General features: G+C 38.3%; 1 protein-coding gene and 1 pseudogene across 3 annotated transcripts; both read left to right on the forward strand.

The window, feature by feature from the left end:
* Positions 1-1,482: 1,482 nt before the first annotated feature.
* Positions 1,483-12,472, forward strand: LOC144534416 (C-type isolectin Sp-CL4-like). Of its 2 annotated transcripts, XM_078276329.1 has the most exons (8): positions 1,483-1,531; positions 9,864-9,916; positions 10,034-10,108; positions 10,189-10,224; positions 10,438-10,553; positions 10,694-10,828; positions 11,632-11,743; positions 12,048-12,472. In XM_078276329.1, the coding sequence occupies exons 3-8, from the start codon at positions 10,048-10,050 to the stop codon at positions 12,128-12,130; spliced, it is 543 nt and encodes a 180-aa protein (XP_078132455.1). In that variant the 5' UTR covers positions 1,483-1,531; positions 9,864-9,916; positions 10,034-10,047; the 3' UTR covers positions 12,131-12,472. The 2 variants fall into 2 exon arrangements, with proteins under 2 accessions (XP_078132455.1, XP_078132456.1); XM_078276330.1 differs by lacking the exons at positions 9,864-9,916; positions 10,034-10,108; positions 10,189-10,224; ... (2 more) ...; positions 11,632-11,743; positions 12,048-12,472 and adding exons at positions 3,043-3,161; positions 3,234-3,355; positions 3,587-3,718; positions 3,853-3,961; positions 4,409-4,611 and having other exon boundaries at positions 1,494-1,531.
* A 752-nt stretch (positions 12,473-13,224) lies between these two features.
* LOC144534596 (ladderlectin-like) lies at positions 13,225-16,192 on the forward strand (annotated as a pseudogene). The gene is made up of 7 exons (XR_013503578.1): positions 13,225-13,236; positions 14,714-14,741; positions 14,859-14,933; positions 15,019-15,054; positions 15,268-15,384; positions 15,525-15,659; positions 16,163-16,192. The product of XR_013503578.1 is annotated as a ladderlectin-like (transcript).
* Positions 16,193-16,428: the final 236 nt, after the last annotated feature.

The following is a 16,428-nucleotide window of genomic DNA, read 5'->3' on the forward strand; positions in this document are numbered from 1 at the left end:
GCAGAAAAAAACAGAGATAAAGAAGTGGATTTAGATTGGACTTTTGATGAAATTTATTGATTGGACTAGAAATACAGAATGTGTATCTTTTAAAGAGGTTATCGCACACAGAATGCTGTCACAATGAAATCTGTTGCAGAACAGCTGTTTTTCCACAATTATCTTTAAAAGAAATGCATCTGTAAGAAGTTGATCAAGATTTTTACACAAATAAAACGCTGTTACATGAATGCTTAAGCGGACAGATTTCCTCAAAGTTACTGCAGGGTGGCCTCCAAGTTACTGTTTAATTATTAAAAAAAAAAATCCAAATAAGAGAAATCGTCCTATTTGTGATTTTATTTTATTTACACAACATTGATGTATGTAAGGTACCCATCCAGAGTTAAATGTAAGGATGAACTGTGCTACATGTTTAAGATTAAAACATAATGTATAAATATATGAATAAGTTTATTGTATTGTATATATTTTAATACCTCAGTATTGTATGCACCATAAAAAGGTATGTGTAGGCTTTATGCCGCCCCAACACGTTATTGTAGGCCCAGTTTAATGTGCAACTCAATTTTATACAATATTAGTAGGGGGTCCCTGCTTCGTCTCTCTTTCAGCTAAGGGGTCCTTAGCCTAATAAAACGTTGAAGACCCCTGTTCTAAAACATAAAGAGAGAAAAAGAAGCTTAACACGGATGTGTTCTGATTTCTTGTTGCTCCTCTGTCTGATTGTCAGGTGGAAACTCACTCTAAAAGCTTTGCTGATAAACAGTTTGCTATATTAGCAGGGTAGCACCCTTAAAATTAGTTTGTTCATGTGTGAGACCTAATTCAGCCTAAACCCAGCTCAGTTTGGTTGTTTTCCATTGCCTCTGGTCTAGAAACTCTTTAATGAACATTTTAATTCCTCATTTTTTATGTAAGAAATCAGAGGGAGTTGACATTGATGAGAACCACTAGACTCATCACTTATAAAATGGGGCACCATTTGAAAGGGAACTAAACAGGCTTTCCAGCAGTATAAGATTTATTGCAAAAAAGCATTGTTACCACAGAGAAATAATCTACCAAACACAAATTTCCTTACTTTTTGTGCTAAGTTTATGTATCAGCAAAGCAAATAGATCAGTGTGAGCTGCAAGTGTAACAGAATACAATGACAATACAGTAGGCATTTACATTACTTATTACTTTCGTATGTTATCAGTTTTATCCAACTTCTAATTTTGTGTAATAAGATAATTTTGTTACTGCAAAAACGCTTAAACTAAAAGTTTAGATTTCAGTCACTGGGGGATAAAACAAGAACCCCAACTAGGCTGAAGTGAGTTTCTGCAGAAGCAAATTCTCACGCATACCTCAAACAAGGGGCTGTGTCTCTGGGGCATGACTTTCGTGCTCTGTTTGTTCTTATAACCGATCATATGAAAATGAGCCATTACCATGTCCAGAGGGCATGAGTGATGAGTATAATAGTGAGAGGAAGAACCACCTGAGAAACAGAGGAGCAACGAGAAACCAGAACACATTTGTGGTGAGCATGGGCTAGATTCTTGTTGTATGTATAAATCTGTACTGTATGTCTTTATAAAGTTGCCTCCTAATTTCACAGGTGATTCAGTGAATGCTGGAATCTAAAGTCTGATAGGCTCCTAGTGCAAACACCTGAATATGTGATTATATTTTATTGGTAATCTTCTACACATTGTATGGGGTTATGTGCCAAAGAAGACATAACATGTTCATTAATGAGCTTTGAGGTGCTTGTAGACAGGGTTTTCCTCATCTTAATATTTCCTTAAATGTAAAACAAGTATTTTAATAGGGACAGTGTTTCCTGGAATCAGAGATATATAAAGCTGTGTCATCAACTTCTTTACACTAACATAGTGATGATGTGATTACATCTGCACGATGTGACATAGTGTCAGTGTCTACAGACTGAACAACAGGGGTCCAAGAATTGACCCCTGGGGTCCTCCACTAACTATATCAGTCTTTCCAAAAGACACACATAAATAACAGTCTTTTGGTAAAGATGCAAACCAAATGAGCATTAGACACTTTTCAAGTGATTGAATGTTGTTTGAATGTGAAGAACTATGTCAAACTAACAAAGAATTAACACATCATCTTGTTTGTTTATTACAAACATAAACTGGTGTAAAAACGACATACGGCTTTATGGGTGGTTATGTGCCTGAATGGTCTCTTGGTTGAGATGCCAACAAAGGAGCATTTAGACATATTTCTCAAAAGTTTTAATGTTATCAACTATCACTACTATGAAACTATTAATTACAATAAAGCAGCTTTATTTTAATTAACCGAGGATACAGGAAGAATAGGGCGAGGGTCATGTTATGCAACTGATTAATATGTTATCTTGTTTGTTTAATCCACACTTGTTATCTTTGACAGCTTCTGTAGCCATATGTTGCCAATGCGACAAATCGGTTTGAATTATGTTTTTATATTTATTTTTTATTTGCTCCACGGTCGCTTATCTGCCAGAGTTGCAACTGAAAGAATAGGCTACAGCAACGAATGTTTATGGAGTACACACGTGTAATTATGGTCGGATCTTGTTGTGCCTGGCAGTGATATTGATAAGTCTTGTAATTTACGCATTTACAGTGTTGACAATTTATTGCCAGCTTTCTTTCCTGGGTTAGGAAGCAACGACTGCATTGCTTTTTGCCTGTAAAACCGTGTCCGTGGTCATTTCTGTAGGATTATCGTTTGCTCTTCTTGTGTAAAATATGCGGCTTTGTTAGACTTGTCCATGTTTGCAATAGGTCATATGGTGCAAACACCACCTCTTTTATGTGAACACGGCCGTCGCTTGATTGGGAAACCCTGGTTTTATTGAACTAGTTGTTAACCACCGTCGTGTCAGAGCTTATGCGGGACTGCGGTTGTTAGGTTTGGTGACACCAGGCAATGGAAATAAATCCAGGGCATGTTGAGCTTGCTTCGTAGTGCAGGCCTATGGTAAAGAAATAGGCTGGCAAATATTCACACTTCAAACTGTCACATATTCAGATCATATTCCAGCTGTGGAGCACTGAGAGTTACTGAGGCCTGAGTCATGCGTCCAGCTGTGGTAACTGCTGTTCTGCTGTTGGTGTTCGTCCTGGACAGTGTGACAGCCGAGCCTGACTGTAAGTACTTTACCACTACCAAGAAAAAAAACAAAGAAACATTTGTTTATTTAAGAACTTGTGTTTCCACAGTTGGAGCTCCATACTTTTGTCAGAAATATTCAGCTCCGCCATGTGGTGACGGATGGAGTCGCATTGCTGCGGATCGCTGTGCTAAATTCATCGGGACTCGAAAAAATTTCAATGATGCACAGGTGATGCAAACACACACACAGAAACGCACAGTATAACTAGAACTGCAAGCAGTATGATGGGGTCAAAGCCTTCCGCTCTAGTCAATCCCAACGACACAGGAAATATTGCAACGTGTTATTGAAATACAAACTTCCCATTGACATTCATTTTACATGTGCATTCTTAATAATAATGCCACGCCCATAATGAACTGGTGATGACTAACATGGTTACATTCCTGTTCATTTCAGGCACACTGTAACTCCTTAAACAGTAATCTGGTGTCTCTACACAGTGAAGATGAAGCGAATTTCCTGACTTGTTTGACCTGGTTTGCCGTTCATGATTACAAGCTCTTTTGGATTGGAGCCAAAAGATCAGGGGTAAGCAGTGAAAGTCTTATTGGCTGGGTTAGTCAACTCATTGGTGGATGAATGGGATGAAAGATCCTAATGTATAATACATAGAGGAGTATGTGAGTCATGTCATCGCTCATCTTCACCTCTAAATTTTTCAGGGTGTGTTTGGATTCATCGATGGCTCTAAATTCAACTATAAACCATGGCAATTTCGGCAGCCAAACAACTCTGGTGGACAAGAGGACTGCATCGAGTCAGACTACAATAGTAAGGAAAAATAGATGAGTAGTGAGAATGTTTGCAGTTTTAAGAATGGGTGGAGGCCAAAAATGGACTTTTAATCATGTAAAAATAGTATTTTGCCTTGAAAAAATTCAGTGTATTATAAGATCCAGAACAAAGTTAGAAGTTTTGTGGGGCTGACAGCACCTTCTACGTTCAAATTCATGAGCTTTGGGTGTGACCAAAAGAATAATTTTGCGGATATCATGAATGTGCCCTCCTTCTGAACAGGTGGCAAGTTGAATCGAACATTTTAAGACAAAAATGTTTCTGCATGAGGCCCATTATCTACCTGCTTAAAGCAGGAAATGTGACTACCTCTGTGAAGAAACATGATTACTCTGTTTAAATGTTGACATTGTGTTTAATAAATTACTCAATAAGGTTTTCTGATGCCACTGAATGTAATCTTTTCTGTTGTATATTTTCCAGGCTGGGATTACTGGAATGATGTAACCTGCACAAAGGAAAGGTTCTTTGCGTGTGCCAAGAAGATGTGATCATCATCAGCTGATTTCACATTTTCAATCGACAGCTGATGACCTGTGCTGCAGTTGGGCTGGTCTGATTCATGATAAAAACTGCAAACACAAGCTTTTAAATGTACTGCAATAAACGCTTCAGCATTCAGGCTCTAGCGTCTTGTTTAATAGCAATGGTCTTCAATGTATTACATGAAAGAAGCCAGAATCTGTGTACATCAAGCTCCATGAATCCAACGTATATCCAAATAATCTTTTAAAAAATATATACTTTTACATGAGCTGCACCCAGCTGAAGGTTATTTGTGTTCCTCCGACTAGCAACACACGTGTTACCTGACAAAAAAGTTCCGCGATTAAATACACATGTGACACACAGCACAATGGTGACACCTAGTGGCCAATTTGTGTCCTCCACACTCACAATACATGAACATCACTCTTACAAAAAGCATGCTAATGGCTTTGATACAAGCTGTTTGATCAAAAGAGTAATCCAGCAAATGTAACCTCATGTAAAAGAACTACTAGAATCACAAACTTGCATATTATTCAAGTCAACACAACATCAAGTAGTCGCAGGGATTACACTGAACAATGCCGCTTCAATGTTTTGAAGAAAAAAAGATTGTCATTCATTTACTGATGTCACTTTCAGACGTTTCCTTTAAAATACACCACGAATCACTCATAAATAGGGTTGGGCATCGAGAACCAATTCCTACTTGGAATCGTTTCAAAAATGACGATTCCATCGGCAAAAAGAAATCTATGGGGGCACCCAGTGGACATATTTATCGTCATATAGATATATATATATATATATATATATATGCTTTGCATGTGTTGAGTTACTGTAAACCACTGGAGACAGACGGCAAGCTGAATAGGTTAAAAAACATAGTTTTAGCCTCAGTGAACATTTGTTTCTGGTCTCTCTCCTTCATGAAACCAACAGCCACCAAACAGAGATGGATAGCCAACTGAGGATGTTGACCTTTGTCCTGGTTTTCATCTCGGAGGTCAACATTAATGCACAAAGGCTGTGGCAGGCTGATGAGACCAAAGGGATAAAGTGTTGTCTTAAAGGCTTTTCAGACGGAGAGCGACACTTCCCTTGCGTAGTCGAATGGATCCGCGTGGTCTCATTGCGCTCCTAATATGAAAAGACGCTTCCTGAGTAAACGCCAGGCGATCAATGCGTAGTGACCATGGGGAATCGGTGCACTATTCCTGCCTTTACAACTGAATGACATTAGTTGAATGTGGTATCATATATTTATTTCACAGGTCTATTTCACAAATAGTGGTAATCCTAGTCTCACCTAACCACAGACTGTTAGTGTTGATATCTAACATTAGCTAAATTTAGCATAGTCATAATTACGAACTGTTCAGTCACTTGTTCATTGATTTGCACGCCTCGTTGGTCGCGTAGGGAAAAGTTCACGACAATTCAGCTCTTGCGGCGGGCGTGTGCATGTGACAAGCAGGAATGCGACAGTTTCACGGGATTGCGCCCACTTGTCGCGTTGCCTGTCAGATTGCCCGAGCCTCCCTACCTGCCCGCTCGCCTCTCATTGAAAATGAATTATGAGGCGCGACAATTGCTTTATGTGCGAAAAGACCTTTATACTGCTTTGTAATGGTACAATACAAAGGGCCGAGCAATGTGGAACAAAATGCTATTAGTGCATCTCGCACAGCAGTCACGAATGCATAGACACATAACAAGACCACAACTCAGAAAGATTCAGATATGCAAATCTTTAAACCTCTTTTAGTTTGTCTAACATAAATCAGACGACAGAATCAGCATGTGGACATCTTATGTGCTGCTGTAGTTTATGAAGGATAATAAGGTTTATTTTAAAGGTTGTTATTTGATGTTGTAACAAAAACAAAAAAAAACATGTTATGTATATGTTTGTGATTGTTTTATGTGGACCCCAGGAAGAGTAGCTGGTACATTGTTAGCAGCTAATGGGGATCCGAATAAAGGAATAACAGAATGACAGCGGCATCCATTAGTGTTATCCTTGTGAGTGCTGTGGAACTATTTTAGTATTGTGGTATTGACTTGAATAATACAGAAGTTTAAGATTCTCAAAGTGCTATTGCATGTGCTGAATAAGTGTTTTGATCAAACAGCTTGTATAAAAAGCATTTGGTAACTTTTCATGTAATGTTTGTGTGTGTGTGTGTGTGTGTGTGTGTAGGACACAAATTGTCCACTATGTGTCATCATTGTGCTATGGGTTACATGGTGTATTTAAGCAGGAACCATTTTTTTGTAAGGTAACAGGTCACTCTTGCCTGCCTAATGATTCCTGTACATGCCAGTGAGACAATACACAAGTACCTTCAATAAACCGCTGCACTGATCCAATCTGTCTACTTTGTTTGTGTTTGGGTTCTATCCCTGTTAGCCCGCACACACCAGCCATATAAAGTTGTTAATTAGCGAATTAGTTTGACATAGTTGATAACATTCAAACAACAGTTAAACACTTGAGAAATGTGTCTCAGTGCTAATTTGGTTTGCATTGTAACCAGAGGACCATTATTCCATGGGTTCCATGTATTTTGGAAAACTTCCCATCACACCAATCTTTTCTTCAGGTCATTGCATCAACTACGAGCTTATCAGACGTCAGTATTCACCACCTGCTAAATTAGGAGCCAAGGACTGATTTCTACAAACAGCAGGAAACCTGCCCAATCAGCTACACATCAGCTCCAGCGTCTCACTGTAATTCAGTTATTTCCCCCAAAGACCTCAGATTGTTGCCCTGTTCTGATATATACTAAAACATACAGAGAGGAAAAAGAAGCTCGCCACATATATGTTCAGGTTTCTTGTTGCTGCTCTGTGTGATCGTCAGGTGGCTCTACCTTTTAATGTTCAACCCACCACTGATGTCCTGCGGACATGCCAAGGCTCATTTTCATAGGATTAATTATATGAACAAACACAGCAAGAAAGGCTGACTCTTGTTTCAAAGTGTGTGTGTGTGTTAGGAAACTCACTTCAGCTGAGTTGGGGTTCTGTTTCATCACCTAGTGACTGATGAAAAAAATCGAAAGTTTTTAGTCACTTTACGTGTGTATGCAGCAACACTATTCTCAATCTGATTACATACAGCATACAAGAAATTAGTCTACATACAGTATTGTCTTGTTAAGTTTCCAACATATAACACAGACAGAGAAAGTCACAGGTTTCGTCAAAGTAAGCAACATCTTTTAGTGAGAGCTGGAGTTTGGTCAGTGCACCGTTAAAGGACAGGTTCACATCAACATGCAAGTACCAAACTCCAAACTTGAGGTCGGATCTGACCATGAAATAAGGCTCACCTTAAATGCCTGAATTAAATGCTGTATTTCAGCTATGTTGGCCTATCAGCTTTTTACAGCAGTTGCCAGATATAGAAGACCATGGTACCAACTCAAGCATCCTCACTGTAACAACAACAAGAGCTCAGGAATATGTTGTTTCATGTGACATATGCACATCAACGGTTCACTGTGAAAACATTGAATTTGGACAAGCTGTATGCTTTGCTCTTGTCTTTATTAAACAAAGCATACAGATAGCTAAAACAAACCCTTCGATGCACAATACTGTTGTGTTATATATTTCCCCGCATGACTTGCAGACATACTCATGAATATTTATTAACCAACTGCCTTGGTATCTCCTTTCTCAAAAACATTTTGAGGAAGTAGAAACTTCTGAAACAACTTCAACAGAGAAGTTGATGTTTCATCAGAAGGCATTGTTACTGTCTTAACAGTTTACTCTTTATGCCAAGTCATTATTAAAGAAAAAAACACACATAAAGACACATAACTTTGGACATCCATACACACAATAACACTCAACTGTATTCATGACAAACACAACACAATAATTCCAAATTCATAATTCAATTCCAAACCTAATAAAGCAATACACATGCTCTAAATAAAAATATATATCAGGGATAGATAACTCTCTCCTGGTTATGAATTCCATGCCACCACTGATTGCTAAGGTTAAATGTTAGGCTCTCATATTCACATTACACATGCTTCCCCTTGGCTTTATTTTTGGGAAATAGAAAAAAATGTATCACTGTAATGCAGATGATCTGAGAACAATGTGATCTCATGGGAAGGCGTATGAATAGCATGCCACTATTAATGACATTTCACGAGCAATGTACGCCCCATTGTCGTTCACCTAGTTTAGCTGACCTGTGACGTGGCAGTTTAGACACCAAAACGACTAGTTAAGATTAGAAATAATATTGTGTTTTGGGTTAAAACAGTCCCGGGACATGAACACTTGTTTCCTGGGATCCGGTGAGTGTTTAAATATGTTGAGGAACTCATTTTAATGATTAATCTGACAAAACATGAATGCAGCACAAATGTCCTACCTCACAATGTTAATGAAAGTGACAAATAATTAGTGTATACACCCCGCGATTCTACACCACGGAATTTAATGGGTTATTCTTTGGCCCGTGTACCATGGGCCAAAGAATAACCCCATGCACATTCTATTTCTTTAATCTTGTATAAGTGTAATGAGGCAGATACTAACCCATCTGCCTCAACTGGAAAGCACTTTGGGTTAGCTCCTGTTGTTTTTAAATGTGCTAAATACATTAAACTGACCTGACTTTAAAGTATCTGTGGAGATTCAGTCATCATATAATTATCAGTATAGATGGATGCACTGCAGTTGTAGCATGGCTGATTTGACCAGGGAAATGCAAGTGACGACTGGTTTGACAGCAAAGTATTCCTAATCTCTAATAAACGTAAATAATAAGGGTAAACAATCTTTGTTCTTCTCATAATAACTTAATTATCTTGTGATGACAAAGCAAATTTTCTCAAGAAAACGGTCTCAGTTTCCATACAATGACGATTACAGGAGAAGTTTATTCCGATACGAGAACAGTCACACATTCCATTCAATTCAATTTAATTTATAGTGTCAAATCACAACAGGAGTCATCTCAGGACACTTTACAAATAGAGTAGGTGTAGACCACACTCTATAATTTACAAAGACCCAACAATTTCCCACGAGCAAGCATTTGGTGCGATAGTGGCGAGGAAAAACGTACTTTTTACAGGCAGAAACCTCGGACCCAGGCTGTTGGTGGGCGGCCATCTGCTGCTGCCGGTTGGGACATGGAGACACTGATACAGATATACAGATATGGAGAAATATGATTCATCATAAATATTGCCGTTAGTATGATGAACAGTGGCAATTATAGTTCCAAGGAAGATAAAAGAACAGTGACTAGAACTAGTAGTAGTAGCAGTCTGTCCTCAGTTCCCTGTTTTTTGAGAGATGATGAGATAAGTAGCTGTATTTAAGTGCTGGTCTTCCTCTTGTTCAGCACCTCGTCACAGGACGGCTGAAAGAAGAGAAGAAGAGGATATTCTGCAGCAGGTTTTGTGAAAAACTTTCTTATCATCTTCTGACTTTCCTTTACTGGACTGACAGTCAGTAGGCATCGTCTGTTCCCTACACAAGTATCAGTAACATGTCTGTCTCTCTGTGTTAAAGCTATCACCTTCACCATGAAGACACTGACTGTGTTTGCACTGGTTTGTGTCATGACGGCTGTGACTGGAGCTGCTGGTGAGTATTAAGTGTTACGGATGTATTTATTGCCAATAAACTGCAACAATCCAATAACTGCGGTGTCAAACTTCTTCCAGCTGTTCCAGAGGAAAAGGCCGATAAAGATCAAACAGGTGAGCTGATTTTAGATGTTCTCTTCGATGGATTGTACGTTGTCGTGATGCTCTGCTGCGATGACTTCACCTACACTTTGTGTTTATTGTGCATTTATAACATCTTCATACTATCAAAATAAACGATTTTAATATTGTAATATTAAAGTTCCACATAAAGAGACTTTAACTGGAACCTCCACATTACCCACTGAACTTTTTTCCTACACATAGCTGATATTAATCTGGTCAAGAGGTGGACCAGAAGAGGCTGCCCCAAGGGTTGGTTGAAGTTCAGTAACCGTTGTTTCCGCTACATTCCAACACCCATGACCTGGGCTAAAGCTGAGGTAATGTTGGCGATATTAAACTCTACACATGGACATTTGGTTTCTCGGCATCTTTTGCTGACTTGGTGTCATCCTTCTTACTTTCTTTAACAACTCCTCTCTTTGTTGGTCTGTCTGTCTGTTTGTCTCCCGTACTGTAGAAAAACTGTGAGTCCATGGGAGGAAACCTCGCGTCCGTTCGCAACATCATGGAGTACCACAAGCTTCAGAGACTGATCACGACCAGCAGTCATGAGTACAAAGAAACCTGGATTGGAGGCACTGATGCACAAGAGGTAATTTTGGCATCATTGCACAAGTTGCAAATATTGCAAACCAAACATATACATTATACTATTGATTATATAATATACTAAACTGACACTTATACTTTATATTATGTACTTCATTGCTGTACTATTCTACATATTATATATAAATTCTACATACGGTATACATGCTATATTACTATATTTCACTGTATATTATATTTTATATTCTATACTACATTATACCATATAATCATAAAGGGGCTGTACTCAAAATACTGAAAAGTGGTGGGCTGTGATTGCCTCTACACCGCTCTCACAGCCTGTTCCCCAAACTTCATTAATAGAGCACATTTCAGCAACAAGTACTTTTCATAAAACATTAAAGAGCAGATAAAAACAATTAAAAACATTTGTTAAAGAGAATATAAAAAACAGGTAAAATAGAATAAGAAGGAATGAAATACAAGAATAAAAGTTGCACTGCTGTGTAAGAAATGAACAATTACTGTTATTCTTTTTTTTAAAAGACAGCATCATCCATGATTCAAATGAAATGAGAGTTGCAGCGAACCTGCAGTTTTCTGAGAGTTAGTTCAAGATACATACAGCATAAAAAATGACCATTGTCACAACTCTCGGCGTGTAAAACCAACGCTCTCACTCACATGCACACGCACCCACGTTTTTATAAAACAACTTTTTTATGTATCTGTCCTTATTTCTGTCCTTGTGCTGCTGTAACACCTGCATTTTCCTCTGGGGATCAATAAAGGTTTATGTAAAAGATTTTAATTTCATGGCTTTTTCAATTATTTTCTTTATTCCAGGAAAAGCAATGGTTCTGGAGCGATGGCACACCTTTCCTCTACTCCAACTGGTGTGTTGGAGAGCCTAATAACGCTTGGGGCAATCAGAATTGTTTGCAAATAAATGTTGGAGGTAAAACGACATATTGATTATCGTACAGTAGCAGTGATACAGCTCATATAACATGTTGCATCTTGAGCAAAAAAGTCGCTCTGAGTCAGATATCTTTTTGTTTTATCAAATCAGTAGGTGGGTTAACCATACACAGTATTACAACATTTACGTTTTTCGCAATGATCTGTATCTTATCATTGATCATAGTGTTACCTAACTGTACCCATCAAGAATAATTAGTCACGTTTAACAGTTTGAGTTTTTGTTTGTGTAGCATTCGCTGACTCGCATTCGCTAACTCACCTTGTTTTTGTACCTGCAGCTCAGAAATGCTGGGATGACTTGCAGTGCCACAATCAAAGACCGTCTGTCTGCGCCAAGAAAGTTAGAAAATGCCTGGTCTGACACCATAACATACCCGTAAAAAGCACAAACACTGGGGGAGGTGTGTTTGTGTTTCTGCCTTTAAATACATCTGTCTTTACTCCATCAGTCTCTCATCTGAGCTGAATGGTCTCATTTAAGTTTCATATCTTTATTTCTGTTCTATCGCTGTAACGCTACTTAAGGAAGGAAGCGACAGGTGACAATAAGGAGCTGGACTGTCTCTGAGGCTTTTTGCCTTTAATAAGAGCAGACTGAATGTGTTATGAAAAGAAGCTTTTAGCACAACCTGACATGTATTCTTTAGAGTGAACTCTTCTTTCTTGTCTTTTGCAAAATAAAAGCCTGAAGCATTAAAACAAACTGGTAAGACTCATATGTGCAACTGTTCTGCGATCTGCAATGTCTCACTCGTTACACTCTATGGTCTCACCATAAGGCAAAAGTAGTAGACCCGAATCAAGCTCACTCCTGTAGCCAATCATACTTTAAACTGAGGTTAGGACATCCTACCTCATTAACATATGGACACAGAAATACAGAAATAAATAAATGTAGGTGGACAAAAATGTAGATATAAAATTAAAGCATTCATTTTTACCCACAAAGGCATGCAGCAGCTGTGGGCAGTTATTCACATGCAGATTACATATAGGGAGCTAAACAGGTTGGTCAGCTGTTGGAAGTCACAGGGTTCAGAGAGACTCTCTTTATGTTTTTTATTGTTCCGTATAGGTTTCAAGGTAAAGAAGGCCTTAATTTTGCAATAAAAAAAAAACAACTTTAGTGACCCAGTGGAATTTGTGCAGCGCAGATAGAATAACTCCGGTGCAACACTTCCCCAACTTCTGTTTTATATTTAAGTGTCACATAGAACGAGAGTAGATACAGTAAACAACCGTTTAGTGTAAAGAACAGAATGCATTACTTAGTTTCATAGCAAATATCATCATGGCTGAATCTCCAGAGATACTTTAAAGAAGGGCCAAACAGGATTACTTCAGTTTAGTTTTCATAATACCTCCGCCAAGGTTATGTTCTGCTCAGGTTGTTTGTTAGCAGGATTACAGAAAAACTACTGGCCCAATTTTCATGAAACTCAAGAAGGGTGTAGCATGGGCCAAAGAGTAACTCATTAAATTCTGGTGGGACGGATATACTAATTATTTTTCACTTTCGTTAACATTGTGAGGTAGGGCATTTGTGCTCCATTCGTGTGGTGTCGGAATAACCATAAAAATGAGTTCCTCAGCATTATTTCAAAACTCATCGCACCCCAGGAAACCCGGGAGTGTTTCAACCCAAAACACAATCTTTTTTTCTAATCTTAACTAGCATTTTGGAACCTAAACTTAACTGACACAATTGTTGCATGACAACAAACTATTGTGGCTAAACTTAAACTGTCACGGTTGCTGTCCTCTCACGGTGACCAGTACCCGCCTCACGGTCACCTTTTGTCAGCTAAACTTAAATTTCACGTGACAGGTTGGCTAAACTATGTGAACGACAATGGGGTGTACATACATGTAGCTCGTGAAATATCATTAACAGTGGCATGCTATTCATACGCCTTCCAATGAGATCACGTTATTGGCTCAGATCATCTGCATAAGAGTGATACAAAATGTTGTATTTCTCAGAAATGAAGCCAAGGGGAAGCATGTATAATCCAAATATGAGAGCCTTAAATTGAACCCCAGGAACCCAGAACAGTAAATTGTCAAACAGTGGTGGCAATAAATCCTTGACCAGGATTTTTGAAGTAAAATTGTAAAACAAGCTTTAAAAAATGTTAAGATTGTATTTAGAAATGGAGTAGTGAAACATAGTCCTTTTGCTGCTTAAAATGTGAAATGTATGGAGAGAGTTATCCATCCCTGATATATATTTTTATTCAGAGGATGTGTATTGCTTTATTAGGTTTGGAATTATTAATTTGGAAGTATTGTGTTGTTTCGTCTCAGTGTTTGTCATGTTGACTCTTTGGATGTCCAAAGTTATGTGTCATTTTTTTCTTTAATAATGACTTGGCATAAAGAGTAAACTGTTAAGACAGTAATAACTTAATTATCTTGTGATGACAAAGCAAATTTTCTCAAGAAAACGGTCTCAGTTTCCATACAATGACGATTACAGGAGAAGTTTATTCCGATACGAGAACAGTCACACATTCCATTCAATTCAATTTAATTTATAGTGTCAAATCACAACAGGAGTCATCTCAGGACACTTTACAAATAGAGTAGGTGTAGACCCAACAATTTCCCACGAGCAAGCATTTGGTGCGATAGTGGCGAGGAAAAACGTACTTTTTACAGGCAGAAACCTCGGACCCAGGCTCTTGGTGGGCGGCCATCTGCTGCTGCCGGTTGGGGCACAGAAACACTGATACAGATATACAGATATTGAGAAATATGATTCATCATAAATATTGCAGTTGGTATGATGAACAGTGGCAATTATACAACAAATGAATATAATATAACTATGACTAGCAGACTGTTCTCAGTTCCCAGTTTTTTGAGCGATGATGAGATAAGTAGCTGTATTTAAGTGCTGGTCTTCCTCTTGTTCAGCACCTCGTCACAGGACGGCTGAAAGAAGAGAAGAAGAGGATATTCTGCAGCAGGTTTTGTTACAAATTTTCTTATCATCTTCTGACTTTCCTTTACTGGAATGACAGTCAGTAGGAATCGTCTGTTCCCTACACAAGTATCAGTAACATGTCTGTCTCTCTGTGTTAAAGCTATCACCTTCACCATGAAGACACTGACTGTGTTTGCACTGGTTTGTGTCATGACGGCTCTGACTGGAGCTGCTGGTGAGTATTAAGTGTTACGGATGTATTTATTGCCAATAAACTGTAACAATTCAATCCAATAACTGCGGTGTCAAACTTTTTCCAGCTGTTCCAGAGGAAAAGGCTGATAAAGATCAAACAGGTGAGTAGATTTTAGATGTTCTCTTCGATGGATTGTACGTTGTCGTGATGCTCTGCTGCGATGACTTCACCTACGCTTTGTGTTTATTGTGCATTTATAACATCTTCATACTATCAAAATAAATGTGTTTAATATTGTAATATAAAAGTTCTACATGAAGTGACTTTAACTGGAACCTCCACATTACCCACTGAACTTTTTTCCTACACATAGCTGATGTTAATCTGGTCAAGAGGTGGACCAGAAGAGGCTGCCCCCAGTGGTTGGTTGAAGTTCGGTGACCGTTATTTCCGCTACATTCCAAGACCCATGACCTGGGCTAAAGCTGAGGTAATGTTGGCGATATTAAACTCTACACATGGACATTTGGTTTCTTGGCATCTTTTGCTGACTTGGTGTCATCCTTCTTACTTTCTTTAACAACTCCTCTCTTTGTTGGTCTGTCTGTCTGTTTGTCTCCCGTACTGTAGAAAAACTGTGAGTCCATGGGAGGAAACCTCGCGTCCGTTCGCAACATCATGGAGTACCAAGAGATTCAGAGACTGATCACGACCAGCAGTCATAAGTACCAAGAAACCTGGATTGGAGGCAGTGATGCACAAGAGGTAATTTTGGCATCATTGCACAAGTTGCAAATATTGCAAACCAAACATATACATTATACTATTGATTATATAATATACTAAACTGACACTTATACTTTATATTATGTACTTCATTGCTGTACTATTCTACATATTATATATAAACTCTACATACGGTATACATGCTATATTACTATATTTCACTGTATATTATATTTTATATTCTATACTACATTATACCATATAATCATAAAGGGGCTGTACTCAAAATACTGAAAAGTGGTGGGCTGTGATTGCCTCTACACCGCTCTCACAGCCTGTTCCCCAAACTTCATTAATAGAGCACATTTCAGCAACAAGTACTTTTCATAAAACATTAAAGAGCAGATAAAAACAATTAAAAACATTTGTTAAAGAGAATATAAAAAACAGGTAAAATAGAATAAGAAGGAATGAAATACAAGAATAAAAGTTGCACTGCTGTGTAAGAAATGAACAATTACTGTTATTCTTTTTTTTAAAAGACAGCATCATCCATGATTCAAATGAAATGAGAGTTGCTGCGAACCTGCAGTTTTCTGAGAGTTAGTTCAAGATATGTGCAGCATAAAAAATGACTTTTGTCACAACTCTCGGCGTGTAAAACCAACGCTCTCACTCACATGCACACGCACCCACGTTTTTATAAAACAACTTTTTTATGTATCTGTCCTTATTTCTGTCCTTGTGCTGCTGTAACACCTGCATTTTCCTCTGGGGATCAATAAAGGTTTATGTAAAAGATTTTAAT

Source organism: Sander vitreus, chromosome 19 (assembly GCF_031162955.1).
Source record: "Sander vitreus isolate 19-12246 chromosome 19, sanVit1, whole genome shotgun sequence".
NCBI classification, from domain to species: domain Eukaryota; kingdom Metazoa; phylum Chordata; class Actinopteri; order Perciformes; family Percidae; genus Sander; species Sander vitreus.

Coding starts and splice junctions, on each gene's coding strand:
- LOC144534416 (XM_078276329.1), top strand. CDS start 10,048: ATGAAGACACTGACTGTGTTTGCACTGGTTTGTGTCATGACGGCTGTG. Junction 10,829..11,631: donor GAGGCACTGATGCACAAGAG/GTAATTTTGGCA, acceptor TCTTTATTCCAG/GAAAAGCAATGGTTCTGGAG. Junction 11,744..12,047: donor TTTGCAAATAAATGTTGGAG/GTAAAACGACAT, acceptor TTGTACCTGCAG/CTCAGAAATGCTGGGATGAC.